Source organism: Hyperolius riggenbachi, chromosome 5 (genome assembly GCF_040937935.1).
Source record: "Hyperolius riggenbachi isolate aHypRig1 chromosome 5, aHypRig1.pri, whole genome shotgun sequence".
Taxonomy (NCBI): domain Eukaryota; kingdom Metazoa; phylum Chordata; class Amphibia; order Anura; family Hyperoliidae; genus Hyperolius; species Hyperolius riggenbachi.
In genome coordinates, this window is record NC_090650.1 from 272,892,139 (window position 1) to 272,918,935 (window position 26,797).

The following is a 26,797-nucleotide window of genomic DNA, read 5'->3' on the forward strand; positions in this document are numbered from 1 at the left end:
TCACCCTATACTTCTGGAGAATTGCTATTTGGAGATATCACAGGAGGTAAATTACCTCCCATGAAATAAATAGGTGGGTAACCACGGGTGAATTGAGGCCAATGTATTTATTCTAAAAAACGTGAATGCAATCGCTGCATAAAGCGTTTTGTGAGCTTTTAGCACTCTTCCTATACCTTACATTATAGCAAAAATGCCCGAAAATTAGTACAGGCACCGTTTTGCTGAACACACAGTGCACAAACTGCACTGATATGAACCTTCTCATAGAGATTCATTGCACAAATGCTTTTTGTGCAATGCGCTTGAAAAAAGTCCGAAAACGTCCCTAGTGTGAACGAGCCCTAACGGTCCTTTTGGCTTTTACAAGCACACCAAGAAGGTATGGAAAAGTTATATGCCTTATTACACACTGGGAAGGGGGTTAATGAATGGAATGGCAATGAAAATATTTAGCTGCCTGCACTGCTGGCCGCAGACAGTTCTGCATCTAGTTCACAGCTGCAGTAAAAATAAAAAAGGAGAGGTTTGCCTCTCAGGCTATAGCTTTCTGTGCTGTGCTGGAGAGACGCGTTGGGCGGAGTCAGAGGAAATCTCTGAGTAGGTGGCTTGGGCATTTCAATTCACATGCACTGTAGTGCTCAAGCGCGCACACCTTGGTGAGTGGCACAGACAGGGGAAAGAGGATTTGTCTAGTGACGTCGCTTATTGTAGCAACCTGCTATGGATACTTCAGAGTCCACAGCAACCATTCGGTGCTATAAAGGAATGCGGAGTTTGGCGGGCGGCACACATTCCTCTTCTGCAGCACATTGTCATGGGATGCCAGAGCTCCAAAGTGCGAGTGGTGCAGCCCTCTGATGGGAGGAAGAGCGGCTGGGGAGAGCAAGGCAAGCCGATAGCCAAGGTCAGAGTATGTGCTGCCTCTACAATGTTGTTCCTTGCTTTCCTGGGGAATGGGAGGGAGACCTGTGATCCTGGGCATACAAGTGCACATTACGTCTGCTTCTAGTGGAGTAGCTGCATCAGTATGGTGTCTGGCAGCAAAGAAATGCACCTGGGAAATCATTGCTAAAACATTGATACATTACACCGGCAGTCTGAGTAAACGTCTGCATCTTTCGAGGGGCTCCTTTCCCTATTCTCTACATATGAAATAAATATATCTATATATATAGTCCCCTGCTTATAAACAGGTTCCGCTTTTTCTAGGAGATTGTAGGATGAATTTGTTTATAAGTGGGGTCCTGTGTTAACATGGTGAAATGTGGATGAATGAATAAATGGTTTGTAGCACTAATTCTCCAACACCTAAATATTTAATGCAACAAGGAGAATATTGTGAGAACTCACAATAACTAACAAATCAGGTACAAACAAACAACTCCTGCTCCTAAAATCAATCTCAGATTCAATCATCAAAACATACAATATGCTTTAAAAAACACCTAAATGAACACAGACACAATGGGCTTGATTCACCAAACCGTGATAACTCATATCACAGACGTTTTCATGTTTGTACGCGATCGCGAATTTGCGCAAGCAATTGCAAATTTTTGCGCAAAAAGTATATTGTTTTGCGTGAAACTTCACGATTGCACACGCAAATTCACAATCGCTTGCAATCGCGCAAATGCGCATAAAACGGCCGTGATCTGAGTTATCCTGGTTTACTGAATCAAGCCCAATGTCTGTGTTCATTGAGCTGTTTTCTTGCTTTTTTTTTTTAGCCTACTGTAAGTTTTATTGATTAAGAAATCTGAGATTGATTTTGTAAGAGGAAGCGCAGGAATAAATGATTTACTGTCGGACAACTCTGGATTTGGACATATGACATAAACTGTGTTTTGTTGTTGTTTTGAATGTGCTTTTAAAGTGTTTTAAACTACTTAAACAGTTTGTAGAATATGTAACATTTCACAACAAAAATATGTAATAAAAAAACAGAATTGTATCTATTGTACATGAAGAAAACTTTGTATCTCTTTGGCAGGGGTCACACTTATCGGCTTTCGTACGCATTTTCTGCACAGAAAAACTGACTTCAACTGAGAACTCATGTTAATCAATAAGCAAGGCCACACTTTAATGCAGATTTCGCACGCAGAAAAAAAAACTGGCATCTTGCGCAATTTGTCAGTTTTCTCTATAAATTACATTAGCTGCTGTAAGGCAGGGGTCACACTTGTCTTTCAGTTTTCTGCAAAGTGTAGAAAACTGATAGACAAGTGTGACCCCTGCCTGAAACATTGTAACGAGTCATTTTTAGGTAGGGGATTGTCTGTGTATAAGCGCTATATATAGTGCTGCCATGTTCCGCAGCACTTTACAGAGTACATAGTCTTGTTGCTGTTTATAGGGCCAGTTTTGGTGGAAGCCAATTAACTTTTCTTTTTTAAAGATTCTTTATTTTAGAAGTTTTTCACATTACAGAAAAAACAAACAGGAACAGAAAAAAGACAAGTGTCTTACAAAACATTCCATATCCTATTTTAAACAGTGAGAGAAAAAATAAAAAATTATGCAGCCGGTGACGGCCAGTGTCACCAGCAATGGTTAATAATCACAACAGGATATAAGGATATCATGAATGGCAGTACATTCCTCCAAGAGGATATTTCTTATGGCATTAATTTATCATAATGTACACGTGGCTGCCCCCACGTGCTCTCCAGCCTCCCCCCCCCCCAGCACACCGAGGGGCAATAGATGTGATAGGGTAGGGGGGCTCAGGGCCCGTAGGGATCATACACCTGAGACCCCCACCATAGATATATTAAACCGTATCAAGTATCCGGCTGTGTACCTTAGTAACCTTGCATCCTCCAGGATGCTAATAATCTTAGGTAAGCACAAGACAATCAAATAGACAGAGACATTCAGAAGTAGAAAAGAAAGAAGACAATAAGGAAAAGAAGTTCGGTCAAGAAAAAAGATATGCCTAAATGTGCTAGTTCGAGAGGGCCCAGCAGCCGCCAATTGAGAAGTTATAGCGGAGGCCTCCCCCACCCCCCCCCCCCCAAAAAAAAGGGGGAGGTGAGGGGGAGCCCCCTCAGCTCGCTCAACTAGCCAATTAACTTTTCTGTATGTTCTTAGGACGTGGGAGAAAACCCATACAAACACGAGGAGAACAAACAAACTCATTCTTCCTCTCTTTCTAGTGACACTGCCTTGTTACCCAGTCCCAGCATCCTCAAAATCTTTTCCAGGTTTATAGTCCCCAAATGTATTCCAGCTTTGCCTCTGTAGTTTGTCCTAGCTTTGTAGTGTTTTAACAACCATAGCTTCAAGCTAAGTACACACATCCAATCTGTATTGGTCAATTTTACCACTTCCATGTAGTGTGAAAGTTTGCCTACACATTGAGCTTGATTCACAAAGCGGTGCTAACAGTTAGCATGCTGGTGAAAAGCCCTTTATCACGCCTAAACTCAGTTTAGGCGTGATAAGTTTAGGCGTGATAACTATAGCACCAACTGGGTTAACACCACAGGAGGTGTCGCGTAAGCTTTGGGACCTGGCGGTGGTCCCAGGAGGTGCCGCAGGAGGTGTCGCGTAAGCTTTGGGACCTGGCGCTGGTCCCATGGCGGTGGTTTTGGCACCGCAGGAGGTGTCTTGTAAGCTTTGGGACCTGGCGGTGGTCCCATGGCAGTGGTTTTGGCGCTGCAGGAGGTGTCGCAAAAGCTATGGGACCTATACAAAATGGTTACAATAGGTGAGATAGCTAGGGAGCTGGTTGCTAACATAGGATTGATTGGTTTTCTTTAAAGAGAATCTGTATTGTTAAAATCTCACAAAAGTAAACATACCAGTGCGTTAAGGGACATCTCCTATTACCCTCTGTCACAATTTCGCCGCTCCCCGCCGCACTAAAAGTGGTTAAAAACAGTTTTAAAAAGTTTGTTTATAAACAAACAAAATGGCCACCAAAACAGGAAGTAGGTTGATGTACAGTATGTCCACACATAGAAAATACATCCATACACAAGCAGGCTGTATACAGCCTTCCTTTTGAATCTCAAGAGATCATTTGTGTGTTTCTTTCCCCCCTGAGGGGGGAGTGCATAGCAGAACCACAACACTGAAGAACTTGGCAGCCTTCCAGACACAGGCTGACAAGTCTGACAAGGGAAAGATACATTGATTTATTACAGAGACTGTGATAGTACAAAGTGCTGCAGTAAGCCAGAACACATTAGAATAGCTTTTGGAACTTGTAGGATGATAAAAAACAGGATGCAATTTTTGTTACGGAGTCTCTTTAAGACTGTAATTGGTGCAGAAATTCCTATTTTCATGAAGAAATCCTGTTGTTCTCACTTTAAGCTTCTTCTAGGGGCTTCCTTATGATTGGCGTACAAAAATCCGCATTCCACCGGAATTACGCATCGTTCCACGGAATTTCCGCTATAGCGCTATGGCAATTCCGTTCCAATGGGACGGAACGGAACCACCAAATTCCGTCCGGAATCGCGGAAAAATGAATTCTGCGGAATGCGGTGAGCATCCCTAATTGGGGGTACTTTTGAGTAGTACAGAGTAGATGCATTCATATCACATAAACCATAACACTGGGTGTCCTGCTCTCAACTTTATTATGTATTGCATTGTTTGGATGGTGAATTATTTGCATGCAGCTACTATTGGTCCTGGGCCTGGCCCTGAAGATTAATGGATGTCAGAAGGTGAATATCAGAGTTATCAGATAGGGATAGGCATTGATTAGGGGGTTCATTGATAGGGTAGGAGAAGGTTAGCTTGGTTGTCAGGATATAAGGTGGCCATACACTTATATATTTGCAGCAGATTCGAACATCAGATTCCTGCCACATGCCTGTCCGGTCGAATCTGACAGGAATCTATCTGATGTGTGCCACACACAAGGAACAGATTTCCAATAATCTATTAAAAATCGATTGAAATGCATTATTGCAGCATTTGATCCAATGCAACAGCAGATCGACCTAGATTTTCCATCCGGACAGATTGAGCAAATCGATTGAAATCAGTCGGAAATCGATCAGCTGATCGATCATGCTTCATGCTACATCGATTTCTATCCGATTTGATCAAGCGGTCGAATCGGCCGTCGATTGGTGGCAGAAATCGACCAATGTATGGGCCACTATAGGGTTATATCAGAAAAGGGGTGATGTTATACGAATATTTACCAATGAGGAATGCCTTGTTTATACAACTTCCTCTCTACAGTAGCCCTGTCACCATTTCACATATAATGAACAGCCTTTAGAATTGTGAAACAAGACCTTTCCGTTTAGTTTGACTTCACCTTTCTTGAATCAGCTATGTGTCATTGTTCTAATATAAGACTGAGTAAAATGTTTGGACAGGAGGTTGTGTAGGGTGTACATGTCCAAACTGCTCCCAATAGATAACAGCATTGATTTTACGATCATTACTTCACAAAATCGATCCGGTTATCAATCATGAGCATATTGGACGTGAGAAATAGTCGCTTCAATCCTGTCTGATTGGGCGGGAAGTTGCATAGTGTGTATCCAGCACACCTTTTTCCTTCTTTCTCCACATCTGTAAGCATGGCTGTGCTGGTGAAAAAAAACAAACAATTAAACGCCTGCTGTAGTGGTAACAGCCACACTGGGAAAGGGATCTATTTTCCTCCGTGTCCTCAGGTTGCATGACAGTTACTGTACATTTCCATGTAGAGTTGTACGCACAGGGTAAGGGAGAGTGTCTTTGTTTAATTGTAGTAATGCTTTTGTTTAGGTACTTCACTCATTGCATGTTGATTTGCAAGAAGAATTATGTGTTCTAATTTAGCATAGGCAGTGCAGAGTTCCCATAAATAACACCAAGACTTAAAGAGTAACCGTAACCAAGAATTAAACTTCATCCTAATCAGTAGCTGATACCCCTTTCCCATGAGAAATCTTTTCCTTTTCACAAACGGATCATCAGGAGGTTCTGTATGGCTGATATTGTGGTGAAACTCCTCCAACAGTGTGATGTCAGCTCCTCACAACACTGAGGTACTGACATCACACTGTGGAAGCCTTGTTGCATTGTGGGAAATAACAGCTGTTTCCAACTACCAAAAATGCAAGCAGCATCTCCTTCCAGTGACATCACCTGCCAACAGTAAAAATGTCACCATGTAATAAATGTCTGAATGTAAATCAGGGAGAGGAAAGATTTTACAACGGGCAAACACTGACTAATCATTTATACATAATTATTGTAAAAATGAAGCCCATTTTTATTGCATTATTTTCACAGGAGTACCTCTTTAAGCCTCATACACATGCTACGTCAGGGCACACCTTTGCTGAAAATCTAGTGTGTGTTCAGCAGCAGCTCTGATGTGTTGGCAAGATATCTGGAGTGCTGAGTTGTCTTGGCTGAGTGCAGGCCGAGCCTCTTGGTCCCCTCCTCACACCTCCTGCTTGTAGCCGCTCCCTCTTGCACCATGTGTTTTCCTTCCACCTCCCTCCATAGCCTGAAGGCTTGCGATGTGTCTGTACAGCACCTGTCCCCGAACTCTCACCCAAGTGATTGAATCCCGATTCCTGCGGGCGACAGGATTTGTGTGTGTGTGTGTGTGTACCTTTAGTTGTGAATAAGCCCATTAACTCAGGTTCCTACATACCCCTCACAAGTTCTCTAAACCCACAGCTGAACTCCTCTACCTTTTGTGTCCTTACCTCTCCCTCTAGATTGTAAGCCTTTGGGCAGGGTCCTCCTCCTTTTGTGTCCTACCTGATAATGCACCTCCATTACTGTGCACCCATGCTATGCATTTGCAGTATGTCACCCCTAAATATTGTCTCTACCCTAAACTAATGTTGGCGCTTTATAAATACAATAAATAAATAAAAATTGTTGTCTTTCTGACCTATATATATGCCATTGTATTCACAGAATGAACTTAACTCTCCAAGAACAGTTGGCACCAATATCAGAGATGGATCAGCACTATCAAAAGGGACTTTGGATAGTGGCTTGGGTATTGATGATGAGGGAACTGGCAACAATCTGCCAGGAATAGTGACAGGAGCATCTCCTAGAAGAGCAAATGTTTTAAATAATGGTAAGTACAACAATATATTATTCAGCTGTAGCAACTATGTGATTGATTGTAAGGTCGATAAGCAGGGGCGTAACTAGGCCCCACCGGGCCCCCCTGCAGAATTTTAGAGCGGGCCCCCCCCCCCGCTTCCCTGGCGCCCACTCGTGGCCGTTTTGTGGGGTCTGGAGGGGTGGCAGCATCAGGGGAAAGCCTTGGCCACAGTCGGCGGGGAGAGGGGAAGTTCCCCCCCTCTCCCTCACCTCAGGGCTCTCCCCTCTGCGCTCCCCTCTAGCTAGTTACAGTGTGCGGACAGCGGGCAGAGGCGGGCAGATACATACCTTCTTCCGTGCGTTCCATCGCAGACTTCTCGCTCTAGCGGCTGACGACACTTCCGGAAAGGACGTCACTACCGGAAGTGACGTCAGCCGCCAGAGCGAGAAGTCTGCGATGGAACGCACGGAAGAAGGTATGCATCTGCCCGCAGCCCGCACACTGTAACTAGCTGGAGGGGAGCGCAGAGGGGGAGCCCCGAGGTGAGGGAGAGGGGGGAACTTCCCCTCTCCCCGCCGACTGTAGCCAAGGCTTTCCCCTCATGTTGCCACCCCTTCAGCCCCCAAAAAACGGCCCCGAGCGGGCCCCAGGGTGCAGGGGCTGCAGGGCCTATTGTTACGCCACTGACGATAAGACCTCAAAGAATGGCATGTACTCACTCCCAGACAGCACCTGGTTTAGGTTATTTAAATGATCTGCAGGATAAGCCTATCAGCAATCTAAAGGCAAAGGAAGTGTACCTACACGTCCAGTACCAGATCTAGAAAGGGCTGAACTGACTCTCACCTGTCCTGGAGAGAGACTTCAGTTTCACATAATAATGCAATTACGTGGGTCGGTGCGTGCAGCCAGTCTCTATTCTCCTCTTAGTGTTTTGTATTTTAGAGGGTGGTGGTCTCCCTGGCAGTGAGGGCACTTGGGGGGCTACTTGCACCCCATTGGAGTGTAGCTTAAGGGGGTAGGGGTCCCAGGTGGTTTAAGAGCATTGAAAACTTAAAATGTATCTGAGATGAATCAAGTCTCAGGATTTATAATTACCTGGGGTTTCCTCCAGCCCCCTTTGAGGCTGTTTGGTCCTTCGTCGTCTCCCCAGGCTGCTCCAGTCCCCCGCTGGACAGCCTGGTACAATGGCAGAGTTGCACTTCACCGTGCCCCTGGAGACAGTGGCCAAGCATGTGCGACTCTGCCAGTGTACTGGGCCTTCCAGCGGGGAGCAGAGCGGTCCTGGGAGTCAGAAAGCGACCAAACGGCCTCAATGGGGCTGGAGGAAGCCCCAGGTAAGTATAAATCCTGAGACTTGAGTGATCTCAGGTCACAATAGCATTAAAGGAAACCTATCGACTAAGAGGACTCCTGCCCCACTCCCGATTGATAAAAATGTTCTGTCCAATTAATAGTTTCAATTGACTTTAAAGTGAACCTTACCTGGAAAAAAATAAAAAGTTTCACTTACCTGGGGCTTTGACCAGCCCCCCGCAGCTGTCCTGTGCCCGTGGCGTGCCGAACTGATCCTCCGTTCCCCCGCCATGGCTTAGTTTCGATTCTGCCAACTGATCGGTCGGTGGTCCATTGCGCCTGCACGGCCCTGGCCGTGCACATACTCGTATGCATTTATGTCGTCGAGCGTGTCCTGAGCAGCTGCAGTAAGAGAGAACCTCTTACTGCGCTTGTGCAGGACACACTCACAGTGTAAACGCATATGAGGATGCGACAAAAAATAAAATCTTCTATGAACTCTCCATACTCCTAACGGAATACCTTGGGGTGTCTTCTTTCTAAAATGGGGTCATTAGTGGGGTTCCTATACTGCCCTGGCATTTTAGGGGCCCTAAACCGTGAGGAGTAGTCTTGAAACAAAAATGACCTGTGAAATCCTAAAGGTACTTATTGGACTTTGAACCCCTTAGCGCAGTTAGGGTGCAAAAAAGTGCCACACATGTGGTATCGCCGTACTCAGGAGAAGTAGTATATTGTGTTTTGGGGTGTATTTTTACACATACCCATGCTGAGTGGGAGAAATATCTCTGTAAATGGACAATTGTGTGTAAAAAAAAATCAAGCAATTGTCATTTACAGAGATCTTTCTCCCACCCAGCATGGGTATATGTAAAAATACACCCCAAAACACATTATACTACTTCTCCTGAGTACGGCAATACCACATGTATGGCACTTTTTTGCAGCCTAACTGCGCTAAGGGGCCCAAAGTCCAATGAGCACCTTTAGGCTTTACAGGGGTGCTTACAAATTAGCACCCCCCAAAATGCCAGGACAGTAAACACACCCCACAAATGACTAAATTTTGGAAAGTAGACACTTCAAGGTATTCAGAGAGGGGCATGGTGAGTCCGTGGCAGATTTAATTTTTTTTTTTGGTCACAAGTTAGAAATGGAAACTTTTTTTTTTTTCTTGTCACAAACTGTCATTTTCCGCTAACTTGTGACAAAAAATAATATCTTCTATGAACTCACTATGCCTCTCAGTGAATACTTTGGGATGTCTTCTTTCCAAAATGGGGTCATTTGGGGGGTATTTATACTATCCTGGAATTCTAGCCCCTCATGAAACATGACAGGTGGTCAGAAAAGTCATAGATGCTACAAAATGGAAAAATTCACTTTTTGCACCATAGTTTGTAAACGCTATAACTTTTACCCAAACCAATAAATATAGGCTGAATGGGTTTTTTTTTTTATCAAAAACATGTTTGTCCACATTTTTCGTGCTGCATGTATACAGAAATTTTACTTTATTTGAAAAATGTCAGCACAGAAAGTTAAAAAAATCAGTTTTTTGCCAAAATTCATGTCTTTTTTGATGAATATAATAAAAAGTAAAAATTGCAGCAGCAATCAAATAGCACCAAAAGAAAGCTTTATTAGTGACAAGAAAAGGAGCCAAAATTCATTTAAGTGGTAGGTTGTATGAGCGAGCAATAAACCGTGAAAGCTGCAGTGGTCTGGATGGAAAAAAAGGGTCTGGTCCTTAAAGGGGGTAAAGCCCGCGGCCCTCAAGTGGTTAAGGGAAAGCCAATTAACTTATCTGTATTTGTTTTGGGGGGGGGGGAGGAAACTGGAGTACCTGAAGAAAACCCACACAGACACAGGGAGAACATACAAACTCCTTGCAGATGCTGACCTTACTGGGTTTAGAACCGGGCACCCAGCATTGCAAGGCAAGAGCGCTAACCACTACACCACCATGCTGCCCCAGGACTCAAGTCTTCTACACATGCTAGATTGTTCTCTGCTGTGGTGGTCTGTTGGAATCACCTTTGCCAAGAATCTAGCGTGTGCTAGCCTAATGCCTTGGTGAGAGTTCCATTGTTCTCCTACTCACCCCACCTGTTTCATATCACTTCAACTTGCACACGGTCAGCCCTCCTTCCCTTCCATAGCATCAGAAATCCATCCCTAGCTAGTGAAGTATCTGTACAGAACTTGGCCCTGAAGTGTCACCTGAGGGATCGAGTTCTGTTACCTGCAAAGGACAGTCCTTGTACATGTGTAGGACGCTTTAGAAGAGCAGAGAACTGCACAGAAAGCAGACAGCATGACTCATCAGAAACAAGGGGTTGAGGAGGGATTTTGCAGACAAACTCAGCAGAGCTGCAGACTCCACCATGGTATAGTTACATGTCAACAAAGTTTTAAGCTGGATTGTTTAGAAAAGATGAATGTAGTGAACAGCAACAACACTTTTAACCACTTCAGGGTTGTTTTCACCTTATGGGCGAGAGGAATTTTCACATTTCAGTGCTTTCCCTTTCATGCCCCATTAATTTTATCACTACTTTTCACAACAAAATTATCTATACCTTGTTTTGTTCACCACCAATTAGACTTTCTTTGGGTGGTACATTGTGCTAAGTATTATTTTATTCTAAATGCATGTTAATGGGAATAATAAGAAAAAAATTGAAAAAAAATAATTATTTCTCAGTTTTCGGTCATTATAGTTTTAAAATAAAATGTAAAACTGTAGATAAAAGCTACACATTTTATTTGCCCATTTGGCCTGATTATTGCAATGTTTAAATTATATCCCTAGTACAATGTATGGTGACAATATTTTATTAGGAAATAAACGTAATTTTTTCTGTTTTACATCCATCACTAATTTTAAGCACATCATTTAATAGGGAACACATTTTTTTAAAATGTATGTCGAAAGAATATATTACTAATGTCTGTAGGTTTAATTTTACCATTTGGCCACAAGATGTCCTCACGCATTATTTTCTATTGCATACAATAAGTACACGAATAGGAAGTAATGCGTGGTTGCGTTACTTCGGAAGTGACACAGGTATCTCATTGATGCTGGTGATCATGGGGACCTAGATGGGAGATGAATGGGAGAAAAGTTCCCATTCATTAATCTAATGATCAGCGGCAGGAACAGGCAAGCGGGAGGGAGCGTGGCGGCACCATTTGAGAATGATCACTGTTTTTGAACAAAAACAGTGATCATTCTCGCCGGACAAATACGGATTGGCTCAGGGGACTACTGTCCCCTGCCACCAATCACTCCTGTCGCCGGGACTATCACGATAGCGCGAGCAGCCCCGCAAACTGCATGAACGTGAGTCTCACATCTTTGCGGCTGCAGCAGCACCAGCCACGGACATGAGACTTGTGTCCGTGCAGCTTAAATTGTTAATAAACGGTGTCTGATAGTCATGCGTTTATTCAAATTGTGGCAATGCATAGCAGGCCTGGCTTCGAAATGTACCTTCTTTACTGCAAATCGCACCCAATATAAAAGTCGCAGATGGCGTCAAAGAAGGTACATTTTACTACCCAGAGGCACCCATTAGTGGGCACTGAGGCATCATTTGCAGCAGAGGGAAGGGAAGTTTCGGAGCCCGATAGGGGCCGCCACCGTGCCCCCGAATTTCCCTTCTTTGCCACAAATCGCTGCTTTTATAATAGGTGCCTATGGTAAGGGATCCCGCGCCCTTAACATTTCCTGATTCAGTTTCCCCCTAATAATCAATAAAACATTAGTTTGCCATTTTGTAACCAGCTTTAAAGAATAACATGAGTTAGGCTGGGATTCGAACCGGGGACCCAGCTCTGCAAGGCAAGAGTGCTAACCACTATGCTGCCCACATTAGACAACAATTAGGAGAGTTAGAGTGAGTGGACAGTTAGAAAGGGAAGGTTAGATTTAACAGGTTATGGTTGCTGAGGAGGTGATTAAATGGGTATCGGTTGAGGTTTAGGTAATCTATGGGGGAAATGCATGTAATGCTGACAAAAACAGAATTGTGAAATAAAGCATTTGATAGGTTTTTGCAAATAGAATGCTTACTGAGTGTTCATACTCAAACTGTGCCAAATCCATGCATAATTCATGGTGCCATCTGACTAGGGTCTTACTGACATTCCCAGTGCCATTGTCTGGTCCTTTGTGCCACCATAAGCTGCTAAGGACTCATATGCTTGTTGAGGTTTGTGACCAGATAAGATATTTTGAATCTGATATTTTTGCAGAGGATCTCAGATAGTAAAAAGGAAACCCTTCATCTATCCCACCCCACTGGTTCCTGAGACAACTAAAGGTAGTCTAGCCAGTATATCTGCCTCTGAAAAGACTGAAGGCTCTGTAATGTGTGACAACTACATAACTATGTGGTCACCCAGGTACATTAAAGAATGACAGCCAAACAACACAATGTGCATTTTTTCTATTATTCATGTTTGTATAGTAAAAGATGTAATTAGACACAACATGGACTTCAGTATCCTAGCAGCACACCAACATTTAACTTCCTTTAAATGACCTTAGACCTCTAAAGACAACAGGAGATATACTAATGCCATACAAGTGCAGCCAACAATTCCTTTTGTTATACAAGAAGAATCTAATCTGGACTCAAAATGTAGCACAATTTTAACTCTTTAAAAAAAAAAAAAAAGCTTGTATAAGTACCCGGACCTGTCTTCTATATGTCGTGTCACGTGTATAACGTGTCACTAGCCTGTACAGAACTCGACCCTGATCCTGATACATACAGATGCAGTAATTGTATGTTTATACGCACCTTAATCCTCTTGTACTGTGTTAAAACAAAAGGTTAGCCTCCCTGTTAAAGTAATTCATGTTGTTGCTAACATTCCAGGGACAATCTATAAAAACCCATAAATATCCTAAGCTTTTCTTGCAGTATTGTACTGGCAGGCCAGCAGTTGCCTGTTTACAGACAAGCTATGGCAATTATTTGGGATCATTATGTTAACAAATTTTAATTGGTACGCTTGCTTTTTATACTGAATGTATTTCATTTATGCCTAATTTATGTTGTGATCTGTGTTGTAGAGTTACCTGTACTGAACAGACAATCAGAGATCAGAGAGAGACAAACTTCCTCAGATATCCTGGAAGAGCTTATGTCTCAAGGGATTATACAGGGCCAGAGCAAGGTTGTTAGGAATGGGGAAGCGTATGATGTCATGGTGAGTACAGAGGCCTGTTTTATTTCTGAATTTCTCTTTAAAGTGAACCTGAAATGATTTGAGTTTAACCACTTGACCACTGAGGGTTTTTTCCCCTTTATGACCAGAGCAATTTTCACCTGTCAGCACTCCTCCAATAACTTAATCACAACTAAATACAACGACATGATCTATATCTTTTTTTTTTCGCCATCAATTAGGCTTTCTTTGGGAGGTACATTATGTGAAGAATTATTTTATTCTAAACACATTTTAATTGGAATAATAAGAAAAAAAATGGAAAAAATTAATTATTTCTCAGTTTTTGGCCATTATAGTGTTAAAATAAAACGTTCTACTGTGGATAAAACCCACACATTTTATTTGCCCATTTGTCCCGGTTATTGCAATGTGTAAAATTTTTCCCTAGTACAATGTATGGCGCCAATATTTTATCTAGAAATAAAGGTGCATTTTTTCAGTTTTCTATCCATCACTATTTATAAGTCCGCAAATTGAAAAATAACAGTAATATACCCTCTTGACAGAATTATTAAAAAGTTCAGTCCCTAAGGCAACTATTTATGTATTTCTTAATGTAAATTTCACATATATATATATATATATATATATATATATATATAATGTTTGAGTACTATGGGGGAGTGTGGGAGGGAAATAGTTTATTTTAGATGTAAGTGTAGGTATTTTTATTAAATAAAATGTGTTGTGATGTAGTTTTACTATTTGGCCACAAGATGTCCTCAGTCATTATTTCAGATTCCCATTGGTTAACTTTCGCGGCCCTGGGACTTCAAATGAAGTTTCCCAGGACGTGATTATACTGCACCTGGTGCACTAAGTGGTTAAAGGAATTTGGTAGCCATGCGTAACTACATCATACTGGCAAAGCATTGGTGGCCTAGGCTGGTGTGCAATATAACACAGAGCCAATTTACTGCAGAGAATGGTATGTTACAACACATGAAAATCATTCCTGCACTGTCTTTCAATAGTGCATGTTTAACATTGCATGTGATATGAATGGGGCTGTTGAAATGCATTAGACGCTTTTGGCATCCATATAATATAAGGTTACCAAGTACAGCAGTGTGTATAGTGACAATAAGACCTTACAAACTTGCCTGCAACATTCTCCAAACTGGTGCTGCAGAGAGCCCTACAGACAAGGCTCTTCTCCTTCATATCACTATGCTTCTCTACATGGAAACTCTTGGAGCTAAGGTATTTTTTTTACGTACTTTGGGAGGAAAACCGATAACTGTACTTGCATGCATAAGGAGACAGTGGTGTATCTGGGTAATATGGCGCCTATGACAAACACTGAAATTGTGCCCCCACCCGCTAAAAACAGCATCCTTTCTCGTGTACATTTCTTATTGTCCTCTGTGTTTTTTGGGGGCGCAGGATATTTTTCCGGGAATTCTTGACCCTCGCTGTACTCTATTCAAACACTAACTTTCCCCCATTTTAACACCTAACATTAATCTCCCACTCCAGGCCTAACCTTTCCCTCTTGACTCTTAACACTCTCCTATCCTAACACTAACCTCCATCTCTCCACTTCTAACATTAACCTTTCCCATCACCATTACAGCTAATTAGTTTGAGCACCAGATATGGGTTAAGACCATACAGGTTCCCAGGTAGACCAATTACTCTTTGCCCACTCATTTTCACCTGCTCTCTGTTTATTGGTTAAAAGTGCTCAGGAAAGTTAGAAGATCTCAGTCCAACAAGAAATGGGAGACTACAATTCAATAATGCCAGCAGCTTAGCTTTTATCTGCAGGCTGCATTACTGTTTTAACACAAATGTGTTGTTCCTAGATACAAGAATGAAGCAGCTGGGTTACCCAAATACCAGAGTTTAAAATGCCCCTAAACACACAAATTGAGTAGCCATGGTCCCCCAAGAATCCCCCATGAGCAGATGGGCTACTCCAAAACCTGTCCCTTCTGTCAGATTTCTACTACCTACTGTAAGTGACAGCAACATAGGAGAAAAGTAATTCATAACACATTTTACTCAGGGAGAAATGTACTTTTTATTCGTGTGTTTTTCTGTATTTTAAATTTTACAATTTTTATCGATCTTGGTCATTTAATGTTCCTTACTGCTTTGGTGTCTAATCAATAAACAGCAGCACAGCTCCGGGATGTGTTCCCTATGTAGGAGGAATCTTTATATAACTAACTGTAGCTAGTCTTGTGAAACTAGGTTAGGGTGAAACAGCAAAAGAAAAACAAAAGGCTCTTGGAAATCTCAAGTGTCACATAATTCATTAAGTAATATGAGCAAGATGTAAACAGATTACATTTGTACAGCAGTAATTGTTCATAGTTCTTGATCTCTAATGCAAATATATTAGACATAAATGATTATAGTAAAATAGCAGAGATCCATTGTTTAAAACTGCCACAACATGCACGCTTCCTAGCTTCCTTGTTTGTGTTAAAGGACTGAAGGAAGAAGAATATGGAGGCTGCCATATTTATTTCCTGTTAAACAATGCCAGTTGCCTGGCAGACCTGCTGATCTATATGGCTGCAGTAGTGTCTGCATCACCCCAGACACAAGCATGCAGCTAATCTTGTCAGATCTGACAATAATGTCAGAAACACCTGATATGCTACATGCTTGTTCGGGGTCTATGGTTAAAAATATTAAAGGCAAAGGATCAGCAGGACTGCCAGGCAACTGGTATTGCTTAAAAGGAAAAAATATGGCAGCCTCCACATACCTTTCCCTACAGTTGTCCCTTGAAGAGACTCTGAAGTCTCATTTTTTACCTGCTTTTGTTATATAATCCTCTTCAGCAGGATTGCCCAAGTAGAATCGCAGCATCCCCATGGCAGATGACTAATTTATTACAGAGGAATAGCCCTGCAAAGCTCCCGGGCTTGCAGGGCTTTACTTCCTTGAAGAGGCAGAGCTTTACGTTGTAGCTCTGCCTCCTCCGCAGTAAATCTCTGCTGATTGCCGCCTCTCACCGCCCCTCTCAGTCTTCTTTCACTGGGAGGGGTGGGAGGGGGCGGAGACCAGTGGAAATTGATTGCGAAGAGAGCTCTGCCTCTCGAGGACAGCAGAATCTGTGACCTGCGAAGTCGTAGAAATTTGCAGGTCGATTCCTCTGTAATAAATCATTCATCTGCCATGGGGATGCAGCGATTTTACTTGGGCAAGACTAGTAAGGAGATGTACAAGGGAGAAAGATTATAGAGAACTTTGTAAGTTAAAAGTTTGTAGAAAATCCTTTGGTTAATTGACAGCGAGTGGAGAGCTTGGCAAAGAGGAGCAGCAACTTATCTACAAATCATAAAGACTGAAGACTAGGAAAATCAGTATGTGCTTTTGTGTAAGTAAGGCTATACTATTGTGTTGCTGAGGAAAGCATCAAAAAGTGCAATCAGAATTAGGAAACCACATGAGAGCATCGAGCATGGTTTTTGATCATGAACGATTTAGCTAATAAGCTATTACTAATAACTGAAGTGTTATTAATGCTAGTATTAATGTAATGGATTGCGGAGACACCGCCGCGCGGTCTGGCAGCGGGACGGCTGTCTCCGCGTTCAGACCGGCGGTTTCCGCACAGCAGCATGCGTCTGGTTTGTCTGAGCCTTCTAGTGCACACAGATGGAGAGCTAAGCGCGCGTGCGCTGGGAGGCAGGACCTTTATGCCAGTAGGAGAGGGATCAGCTGATCAGGACGATCAGCTGATCCCAGCGCAGTGGGTGCTTGGCTGAGTGGTGCTGGGCGGCGCTGAGGAGCGCTGCACTATATATACATCTTGCCTGTCAGTTGCTGGTTGTCTGCCGTTGCGAATACTTACGCGTGAGCACTCAGACCAGTCAGATCCCACAGTGTGTTAGAATCAGGAGGACCTGGGAATTCACATTTAGCCAGATTATGCTTGTGTTATACTTTAGACCAGTTCCAGGGTGTTGTGACCAAGGACCTCACACCCAAGCTTAGGAATACTGTGTCATTGCTGTGTTATACTTTAGACCAGTTCCAGGGTGTTGTGACCAAGGACCTCACACCCAAGCTTAGGAATAATGTGTCATTGCTGTGTTATACTTTAGACCAGTTCCGGGGTGTTGTGACCAAGGACCTCACACCCAAGCTTAGGAATACTGTGTCATTACTGTGTTATACTCTAGACTAGTTCCCGGGTGTCGAGACCAAGGACCTCACACCCCAGGCTAGGGCTTTGTTCTATTTCTGTTATGACTATTTGCTCTGTCGACCTCTCTCTTGCTTACTGATTTGGTACCACTGCATATCTGCCTACCTGTTGCCAAACCCTGCCTGTACCCGGTTACCGAATCAGCCTTCTGTCTCTGTACCTTATCTGCTCGTGTGTTGCCGACCTGGCCTGCCCGACCCTCCAGGCTGTCACTCATCCCTTGAGTGCTCAGTCTGTCTGTACTAGCTGTGACATTACTGCACCAAGTGTCAGTTAGCTATTAGGACTCCTGCTCCTCAGAGAGTCCGGCCTGCTCACAGCCAGTGGCCTCTGCTCCTTGGAGCCCCTGGCTGCAGTACAGTCAACATCTGATCACCAAGTATCACGGGTGGTCAGGTTCTCTCTATTTCCTCTCTCGAGAGGATAGTTCCTGCACAGCCGAGGACCACCTGCCCCTCAGGGGGTTCCTGGCCGAGCTATCTGTGTCTCCCGGGAGATATCCTACAGTTACACCAAACACTTACACTTATTAGGTGTCCAGAGGTTAGTCATACTTGTATTATTGGTGATTCTGCAGATCATCCATAATCGAGTATACATCTGTATTATTGATGATTCTGCAGATCATCAATAATCAGATTCTCTCTGTGTGCTGACACCAATCGTTACAATTAGCAAAGCAAGGGCCTCTGAGACAGACAAGGCAGTGCAGAGAACAATTTGTCTGTAAAAAATTGATTATTACGTTTGAGCTACTTTTTGCAGGTTTCCTCTAATAAAAACAAATCTGCTAAATATCTATATTTTTACTATTGAAACAAGCATTTGTTGTGCAAGTGTTCAGTTTAATTACTAAATTAAGTCACTCTTATATACCTTTAGATGGAAACACCAGGGAAGCCTCTAAAAAGGCCTCCTGCAAAACTGGAAAAGCTCAAAACCAAAAAGAAGAAAAATAAAAATTTAACGAAAGAGGACATTGAAGCTAAAATGAAAGCTGCTGAAGAGAGAAGAAAGGTAACAATGTTCTGACCCCCATTTTAAGACCTGTATTCATGCTGCATGGCTCATCTTCAAGTATTGTTGTGCTCATAAATGTACATACTAGGATTTTTCAGAGAATATGAATGATAACACAAAAAACTTTTTTTCAGTCATAGTGGCTGGCTAAAGCCATTTATTGTCAAACAACTGTGTTGACTTTTTTTAAATGAAGAGAATGGTCCGCACCACCTTCAAAGCTTAATCTTTTTTTATTGGAATAAAGACATACAAAAGTTTTAAAAAGAATTATAGGGCAGGACAGTCCACTGTTTCGGGCTCCTGCCAAGTGAGTGCGACTCCAAAACGAATACTTTTACTTTTTTTAAAATAATAATCACCAAACTACCCAAATGACCATGATCAAAATATTACATACCTCAGTTCTTAATACAGTGTATTGCCTCCTTTAAAACGGTTTAACACCCAGCATTACAACTTTGCTTTAAAAGATTGCTTACAGCTTACAAACTATTATGCCAGATTTTTTTTAAGCAGAAATTCACTGAATGGGTTAAACATGACACTTTAGTGTTGGATTCAACTAGGAATCCGCATCCGTTCTTATCTTTTAGTTACAAATGTATCTTTATTTGGAATACAAATAGACCTTTGAAAAGCCTGCTGGGGAAGCCCTCTTTGTTCTCTCAGAGCAGTGTTTGTTTGTTACATTGTAGATAGATACATTTGTAACTAAACAAGCAAGCACGGAGGAGGATTTCTAGCTAAATGCAGCACTAAAATGTCATGTTTAATCCATTCAGTGAATTTCTGCTAAAAAAAAAATCTGGCATAATAGTTTATAAGCTGTAAGCAATCTTTTAAAGCAAAGTTGAAATGCTGGGTGTTAGACCACTTTAACATCAATGACAACCTAAAGTATTTTTTATTTTCTCAGACAGTAAAGCTGCCCATTCTTCCTGGCAAAAAGCCTTACAGGAAATTCTTTGGCTTTGTTGCATGAACTCCACGTTTGAGGTCTCCCCATATTGGCTCAATGATACATAGGTCAGGAGACTGAGATGGCCACTACAGAACCTTCACTTTATTTTGCTATACCCAATGACAGGACGACTTGACCTTGTATTTTGGATCATTGTCACACTGAAATGTCCATGTACAGGGAGTGCAGAATTATTAGGCAAATGAGTATTTTGACCACATCATCCTCTTTATGCATGTTGTCTTACTCCAAGCTGTATAGGCTCGAACGCCTACTACCAATTAAGCATATTAGGTGATGTGCATCTCTGTAATGAGAAGGGGTGTGGTCTAATGACATCAACACCCTATATCAGGTGTGCATAATTAGGCAACTTCCTTTCTTTTGGCAAAATGGGTCAAAAGAAGGACTTGACAGGCTCACAAAAGTCAAAAATAGTGAGATATCTTGCAAAGGGATGCAGCACTCTTAAAATTGCAAAGCTTCTGAAGCGTGATCATCGAACGATCAAGCGTTTCATTCAAAATAGTCAACAGGGTCGCAAGAAGCGCGTGGAAAAACCAAGGCGCAAAATAACTGCCCATGAACTGAGAAAAGTCAAGCGTGCAGCTGCCAAGATGCCACTTGCCACCAGTTTGGCCATATTTCAGAGCTGCAACATCGCTGGAGTGCCCAAAAGCACAAGGTGTGCAATACTCAGAGACATGGCCAAGGTAAGAAAGGCTGAAAGACGACTACCACTGAACAAGAAACACAAGCTGAAACGTCAAGACTGGGCCAAGAAATATCTCAAGACTGATTTTTCTAAGGTTTTATGGACTGATGAAATGAGAGTGAGTCTTGATGGGCCAGATGGATGGGCCCGTGGCTGGATTGGTAAAGGGCAGAGAGCTCCAGTCCGACTCAGACGCCAGCAAGGTGGAGGTGGAGTACTGGTTTGGGCTGGTATCATCAAAGATGAGCTTGTGAGGCCTTTTCGGGTTGAGGATGGAGTCAAGCTCAACTCCCAGTCCTACTGCCAGTTTCTGGAAGACACCTTCTTCAAGCAGTGGTACAGGAAGAACTCTGCATCCTTCAAGAAAAACATGATTTTCATGCAGGACAATGCTCCATCACACGCGTCCAAGTACTCCACAGCGTGGCTGGCGAGAAAGGGTATAAAAGAAGAAAAACTAATGACATGGCCTCCTTGCTCACCTGATCTGAACCACATTGAGAACCTGTGGTCCATCATAAAATGTGAGATTTACAAGGAGGGAAAACAGTACACCTCTCTGAACAGTGTCTGGGAGGCTGTGGTTGCTGCTGCACGCAATGTTGATGGTGAACAGATCAAAACACTGACAGAATCCATGGATGGCAGGCTTTTGAGTGGCCTTTGCAAAGAAAGGTGGCTATATTGGTCACAGATTTGTTTTTGTTTTGTTTTTGAATGTCAGAAATGTATATTTGTGAATGTTGAGATGTTATATAGGTTTCACTGGTAAAAATAAATAATTGAAATGGGTGTATATTTGTTTTTTGTTAAGTTGCCTAATAATTATGCACAGTAATAGTCATCTACACACACAGATATCCCCCTAAAATAGCTAAAACTAAAAACAAACTAAAAACTACTTTCAAAAATATTTAGCTTTGATATTAATGAGTTTTTGGGGTTCATTAAGAACATGGTTGTTGTTCAATAATAAAATTACTCCTCAAAAATACCACTTGCCTAATAATTCTGCACTCCCTGTATGTCCCATGCTCATCTTCCTGGCTGATGAGTGAACATTTTACTAATTTTATTTTTTTATAACTTGCTGTATTCATATTGCCATCAATTCTGACCAAATTTCCTGTGCATTTGTAGCTCACACATCCCCAAAACATAAGCGATCAACCACCATGTTTGAATGGTGTACCTTCCATCATAGCCCTTGTTGACTCCTCTCCAAATGTAGGGTTTATAGTTGTGGTCAAAAAGTTCAATTTTAGTCTCATCACTCCAAATGACTTTGTGCCAGAAGGTTTGAGGCTTGTCTTTGTGCTGTTTGGCATATTGTCATTGGAGTACTTTCTGGCTTTTGCACAGTAATGACTTTCTTCTGGCAACTTGACGATGCAGCGCATCCTTCTTCAAGTGCTTCCTTATTGTGTATCTTATAACTTCCACACCACATTTTTTCAGAGTCCTGTATTTTTATGGCAGTTGTGGCTAAAATTGTAGTTGGTTTACCCTACCATGGTTTGGTCAACAGAACCCATAATTTTCTACTTCTTAATTAGAGTTTGAACACTGGTGATTGGCATTCTTAATCCTCTGGATATTTTCTTATATGCTTTTCCTGTTTTATAGAGTTCAACTACCGTTTCCACGGAACTGGAAAATCCTGTCGATCTTTTGACTTTTCTTTTGCTTTCCCCATGACTTAGAATCCAAAAAAACACCAGAGATCTGAAAGATGCAAGGGTATGTCAGGAGTCCATAAACTCATTGACCTTTTATACATAATTTCAAGCGAACAGATCACAGGTGATGGCGATTACCTTTAATAGCCATTCAAATTAATTTGTGTTAAGTTGTGTGCATGTTATCAGGTCAAATAACCAGGTTTTGTAAACTTTTGATCAGGGTCATTTGGGTACTTTGTGTAGTGTTTTAAAACATGTAAACACATTAGTTTTACAATAAATGGCTTCAGCCAACCCCTAACCATGAGTGAAAGAAATTCTACCAGCGTATGTAAACTTATGAGCACAACTGGGTGTACAGTATTAATACACGTTAGGGCAAGTGAGAAGTATACCTTCTGATATATTCCTTGGTTCTCTCTACTTTCTCTACAACCACATCACTTTGTAATACTGTATTACCATATATTCCGGTGTATAAGATGACTCCCCCCCCCAAAAAAAATTTTTCCAGTTAAAATATAGAGTTTGGGATATACTCGCTGTATAAGACTACCCCTCTTCCAATGCACACCAAATAAAAATTAAAAAACATTATATACTGGTGCTATGTATGTGGTACCCAGTATATAACAATATATAGGCAATAGACTGGTTGGATTGGTCAACTTTCCCTCCCCCTAAGTGGATTGGTCAGCTCTCCTTGTCTACCTGTTTATCAGAGCGGTATGGAAGAATTGATCACACTGTGCCCATAAAACACGCCTCTTTCACCCTTCTGGCCCACCCTTGTATCCTACTTACCGCCTTCTCTGCCTCTCATATCTCGCACATGTGTGCCTGCGCCGCTTTACTACAGTCTTCAGCAGCGAGATCTGAGAGGTGGTAACAGGATAGGGCGTATCACCTGGCGTCAGTGACACCTGGCGTATAAGACGACCCCAGACTTTTAAGAAGATTGTCAAGGGTTAAAAGGTAGTCTTATATGCCAGAATATACAGTACTTTGTATTATTGTATTACTGTGAATAAATGGGTTGAGATGGAGGGAAGTAAAGTGAATTCTAACACGAATAATGTTAAATTAGGTCAACAAGTTTTTTTTTGTTTTTTTTTTTGTGCTTCCTTGGCTCCCGCCTTTCGGCAGGGGCCCTGAATGCTAGGGCTTAAAGCCGCATACCCGGGAAAAATGACAGTGCCTTTATAACACTGCCACAAAACCAGGCATGCGGCGCCCTCTGGGTCCTTCTCCCACACTAGACGCCTGCATGCAAGTGTATATTACCAGCTCCACAGCAGGAGAAGTTCAAACTGCCAGTGCCTTCAAATCACACGCCGGACTACATCTCAAGGCGGGGGGCCCCTCTGGAATACAATATCTGCAGCCTGCCTGGGCGGCTAGCATAATATAGCCAGGTGAAGCTGAAGTGCATTGCTCCCGACGGACTGTTGGAGGTCGTGAGTATTAACACTCATGTGGTCAATGCAATGTTATTAGGCATACCGGTTCCCTTGAATGAGACTTAATCACGTCTGTTCGTTTGTTGCTGGACATGCTTGCTTAGCAATTGCCTCTTTTTCCACGCTGCTTCCCTCCTATGCTTGGCCCTTTGCGGATGGACTGTAGTTTGTGCTCTATGCGGGGTACCCCAAGCCTGATTTGTGTGTATGGGGAGGTGTGTCAGTATGGTTGGTGGTGAGCCTTGGTTTTAATGACAACAGCGCTGTTGCTTTTTAGCTTCGCTGTTTGATGCAATAGTGGTCTCGTTTTCATGTTTAGCTAATAAAGAATTTTTCATTTTGCATACACCGGTGTGTCCTTAGGAACCTTTTTTCCACAATTTTGTTGTCACAATGCGGTTCAGGACCCTTTTCCAATCGGAAAGGTGATGCTTTACTATATTGATATGTTCCCTCATCTCCTGTCCCCTTTCCCCGTAACACAAGGACCCAAGGGTTCCCTTCCCCCCAAACCGAGGTTCGGAGAGGAGTGGAACCCTTATCCCCTCGCCACACGCTCGGGGACCACTTGGGGTCTCTCATTTCCCGAAGGCATGAGAGGGCCCCCCTGCCTCAGTTGTTGCCAACTGGGTTCATGGGCTAAGTATCTACCGGGAGGGAGATGCACAAGGACGACCGTGGGCAAAGTGCCTTTAGCCGTCCTTCTCGCATGCCCCTGCCGGCTCATGCTTCCTTTCTCCGTGGCCCCTTGTCTGACGTGCAGTGCACAGCAAGTGCCATGATCTGCACGTCCTTCGAGGTGCCACAGCTTAACCAATACTTACCATCAACAAGCGACAGGTGGGGTAGGGGAAAGGAGGAAGGGGGGTAGGGTAAGGGTGTACCTGAGGCTTGTGCTACAGCAGAAGTCAGCCATAGAAGCAACATGCAGAGACTTGTTTGGCAATTTCATACAAGCAAAGGAAAAGTAAATACAAGATGTCCTGGCAGATAATCGCTTTCTGTAACTGGAGACACTCCTTGATAGCAGCCAAAGGATGGACAACCTGCATCTATCTGACTAGTAGATTACTTTGACAGTGTTATACACTCTACCCACTCTGCTGATTATCTGCCAACAGGAGGATCACTCAAGTCTGCATAACATAAGCACTCCCTTCAGATCAAATGCTGTGCTAAGATTCCACAACCAACACATAACTCAACATTCCCACAAACTGGCTTCCATTATACTGTGTCTCAACTTCCTGTTATGGCTCTAGTCACCATCCATAGTATTTTGCAATCCAGTCTTACCGATAGTGAAAACATTAGGGATAGGCATGAAAAGTTTATGGGGATCTGCTGAAAAATACATAAAATATTCTGATGGTGTGTTGCATGCAGCATCTCCTTAACCTGTAGAGGATCCGGCTATGCCCAGTACATACTAATTACCCATTTGCTGATGAGATCTGCCCTCTGTTTTATAAGCAGTTCAAGCTGCAGTGACTGTAATTTGAACTGAATGTGTTATGGTTGCAAAATGAGCACTCAGGATATAAGCTTTAATTGAGTAAATGAAAGGAAATAAGATAATGTTGGTTTGTGTGTGTGAATTGTTTGACTGATACTGGTTGTAATCCTTTAATATTGCAGACAAAAGAGGAAGAACTGAAGAAGAGACTACGTGAAAGGCCAATGACTGCCTTACCAAGCCAGTCTCAATTCAGAAGGGAAGGGGCATTCACACCTGATGATGGAGAAGAAGCTATGGCTGCAACTCCAACTGAAACCTTAGATTCCACTGCACTGGAAAATATAACAAGTGGAGCCACACAAAGCCCCAGAGATGCAGATGAGGAGCTCGATGAAATGGGTGCTGTGGAGTCCGACAACACTTACAACAAACACAGTCACCAGGCCAATGACTTTGAAAATGATCTCTTTTAATGCAAACTCAACTTTAACACATATTTTTCTGATACCTGCATCTGAGCCTCGAAATTATACTAATTACAGTAAATATTGCCGTTACATGATAAGATCAAACAGATATACATTCATTGACATATTTCATTCAATTATATGGAGTACATAGGCCCAAGCCAAAACAGAACATAAATAATGATTTTTTTAATACAAGTATAGGTGTTATCCAGCTAATGTATCCTGGCTCAGCCACATTGATGTTTGTACAGGAAAAGTAATGCAAAATGATCAAGAGTGACAGACATTATTGCAAGTGTGTTCAAACCTTTGAGGCTGGTACACACCATACGATACCATTACCTTAGATCTTATTTTACTGACCAAATCAATATTTAGATCTGACATTGATGGGATAAAGTAGTTTGCTAGCATACACAAGTATGTGATTTTTTTTTTTTTTTCAAATTTCAATAAAATTTCTGATCGTATTTTCAATTGGATAGCGATCAAAAATGGATCAAAAGGACGTGCACACAAAACGAATTATTGATCAATAATTTCCAATATGTCCGATGTGCTTCTTACCAAGAAAGAGAATGTGAGCTTGGAATCAGTTGATGGCAATCAGTAGGCTGTATATATTTATTTTCTGATACAATCTTTCTGTCAATCTGAAATAGAATCTAAAGGAAAAATTGCATGGTGTGTACCAGCCTTTAAAAAAAAAGTTCAGCGCTGACAGATAAACTATTAGCATGTTATGTTTTCTCTGAAAAACTTTCTCTGCCTCATCAGCTGTGTCAGTGATAGGTCCTTTGAGTAGGAGTCAAGTGTAAGGAGGAGAGAGTGAGAAACACAGTGCTTCTTCATAGACCTCTGCACCCTGCTCAGTCATACTCTGGGGCACAAAATGACAATGTAGAAGTTTCTTCTTTTCTTTTCTTTAATTTTAAATATTACTTTGTCTCAGAAAGTGAAATCTACACTTTTAATAAAAAATCCAATACAATGTTTTTATTTTATTTAAATTGCCCTAATTTATTTTATTTTCTGGTTGAACTCGATAGACGTGTGTCTTTTTTCAACCCAAGTAACTATGTAACTACCGGTATTTTATCAGGTCAGAAACTGAACTTTTTTACTTGCTGCGGAGTTATACATTATAATTACAATCTACTTTATAGCAGTTCTCAGGATTCTTACAGAATTGCTGCTCGCTACCCTCAAACCCGAAACAGTAATTTTTGTTTATTGCTTAAACAATTTTCATTAAATTATTTTTAAATATG

The 26,797-nt window shown here is 42.2% G+C and overlaps 1 protein-coding gene across 1 annotated transcript; it reads left to right on the forward strand.

The window, feature by feature from the left end:
- Window positions 1-660: 660 nt before the first annotated feature.
- STMND1 (stathmin domain containing 1) lies at window positions 661-26,797 on the forward strand. The gene is made up of 5 exons (XM_068234648.1): window positions 661-907; window positions 6,904-7,072; window positions 13,428-13,564; window positions 18,639-18,773; window positions 25,236-26,797. The coding sequence occupies exons 1-5, from the start codon at window positions 818-820 to the stop codon at window positions 25,527-25,529; spliced, it is 825 nt and encodes a 274-aa protein (XP_068090749.1). The 5' UTR covers window positions 661-817; the 3' UTR covers window positions 25,530-26,797.

Coding starts and splice junctions, on each gene's coding strand:
- STMND1 (XM_068234648.1), top strand. CDS start 818: ATGGGATGCCAGAGCTCCAAAGTGCGAGTGGTGCAGCCCTCTGATGGG. Junction 7,073..13,427: donor AGCAAATGTTTTAAATAATG/GTAAGTACAACA, acceptor TCTGTGTTGTAG/AGTTACCTGTACTGAACAGA. Junction 13,565..18,638: donor GGGAAGCGTATGATGTCATG/GTGAGTACAGAG, acceptor ATATACCTTTAG/ATGGAAACACCAGGGAAGCC.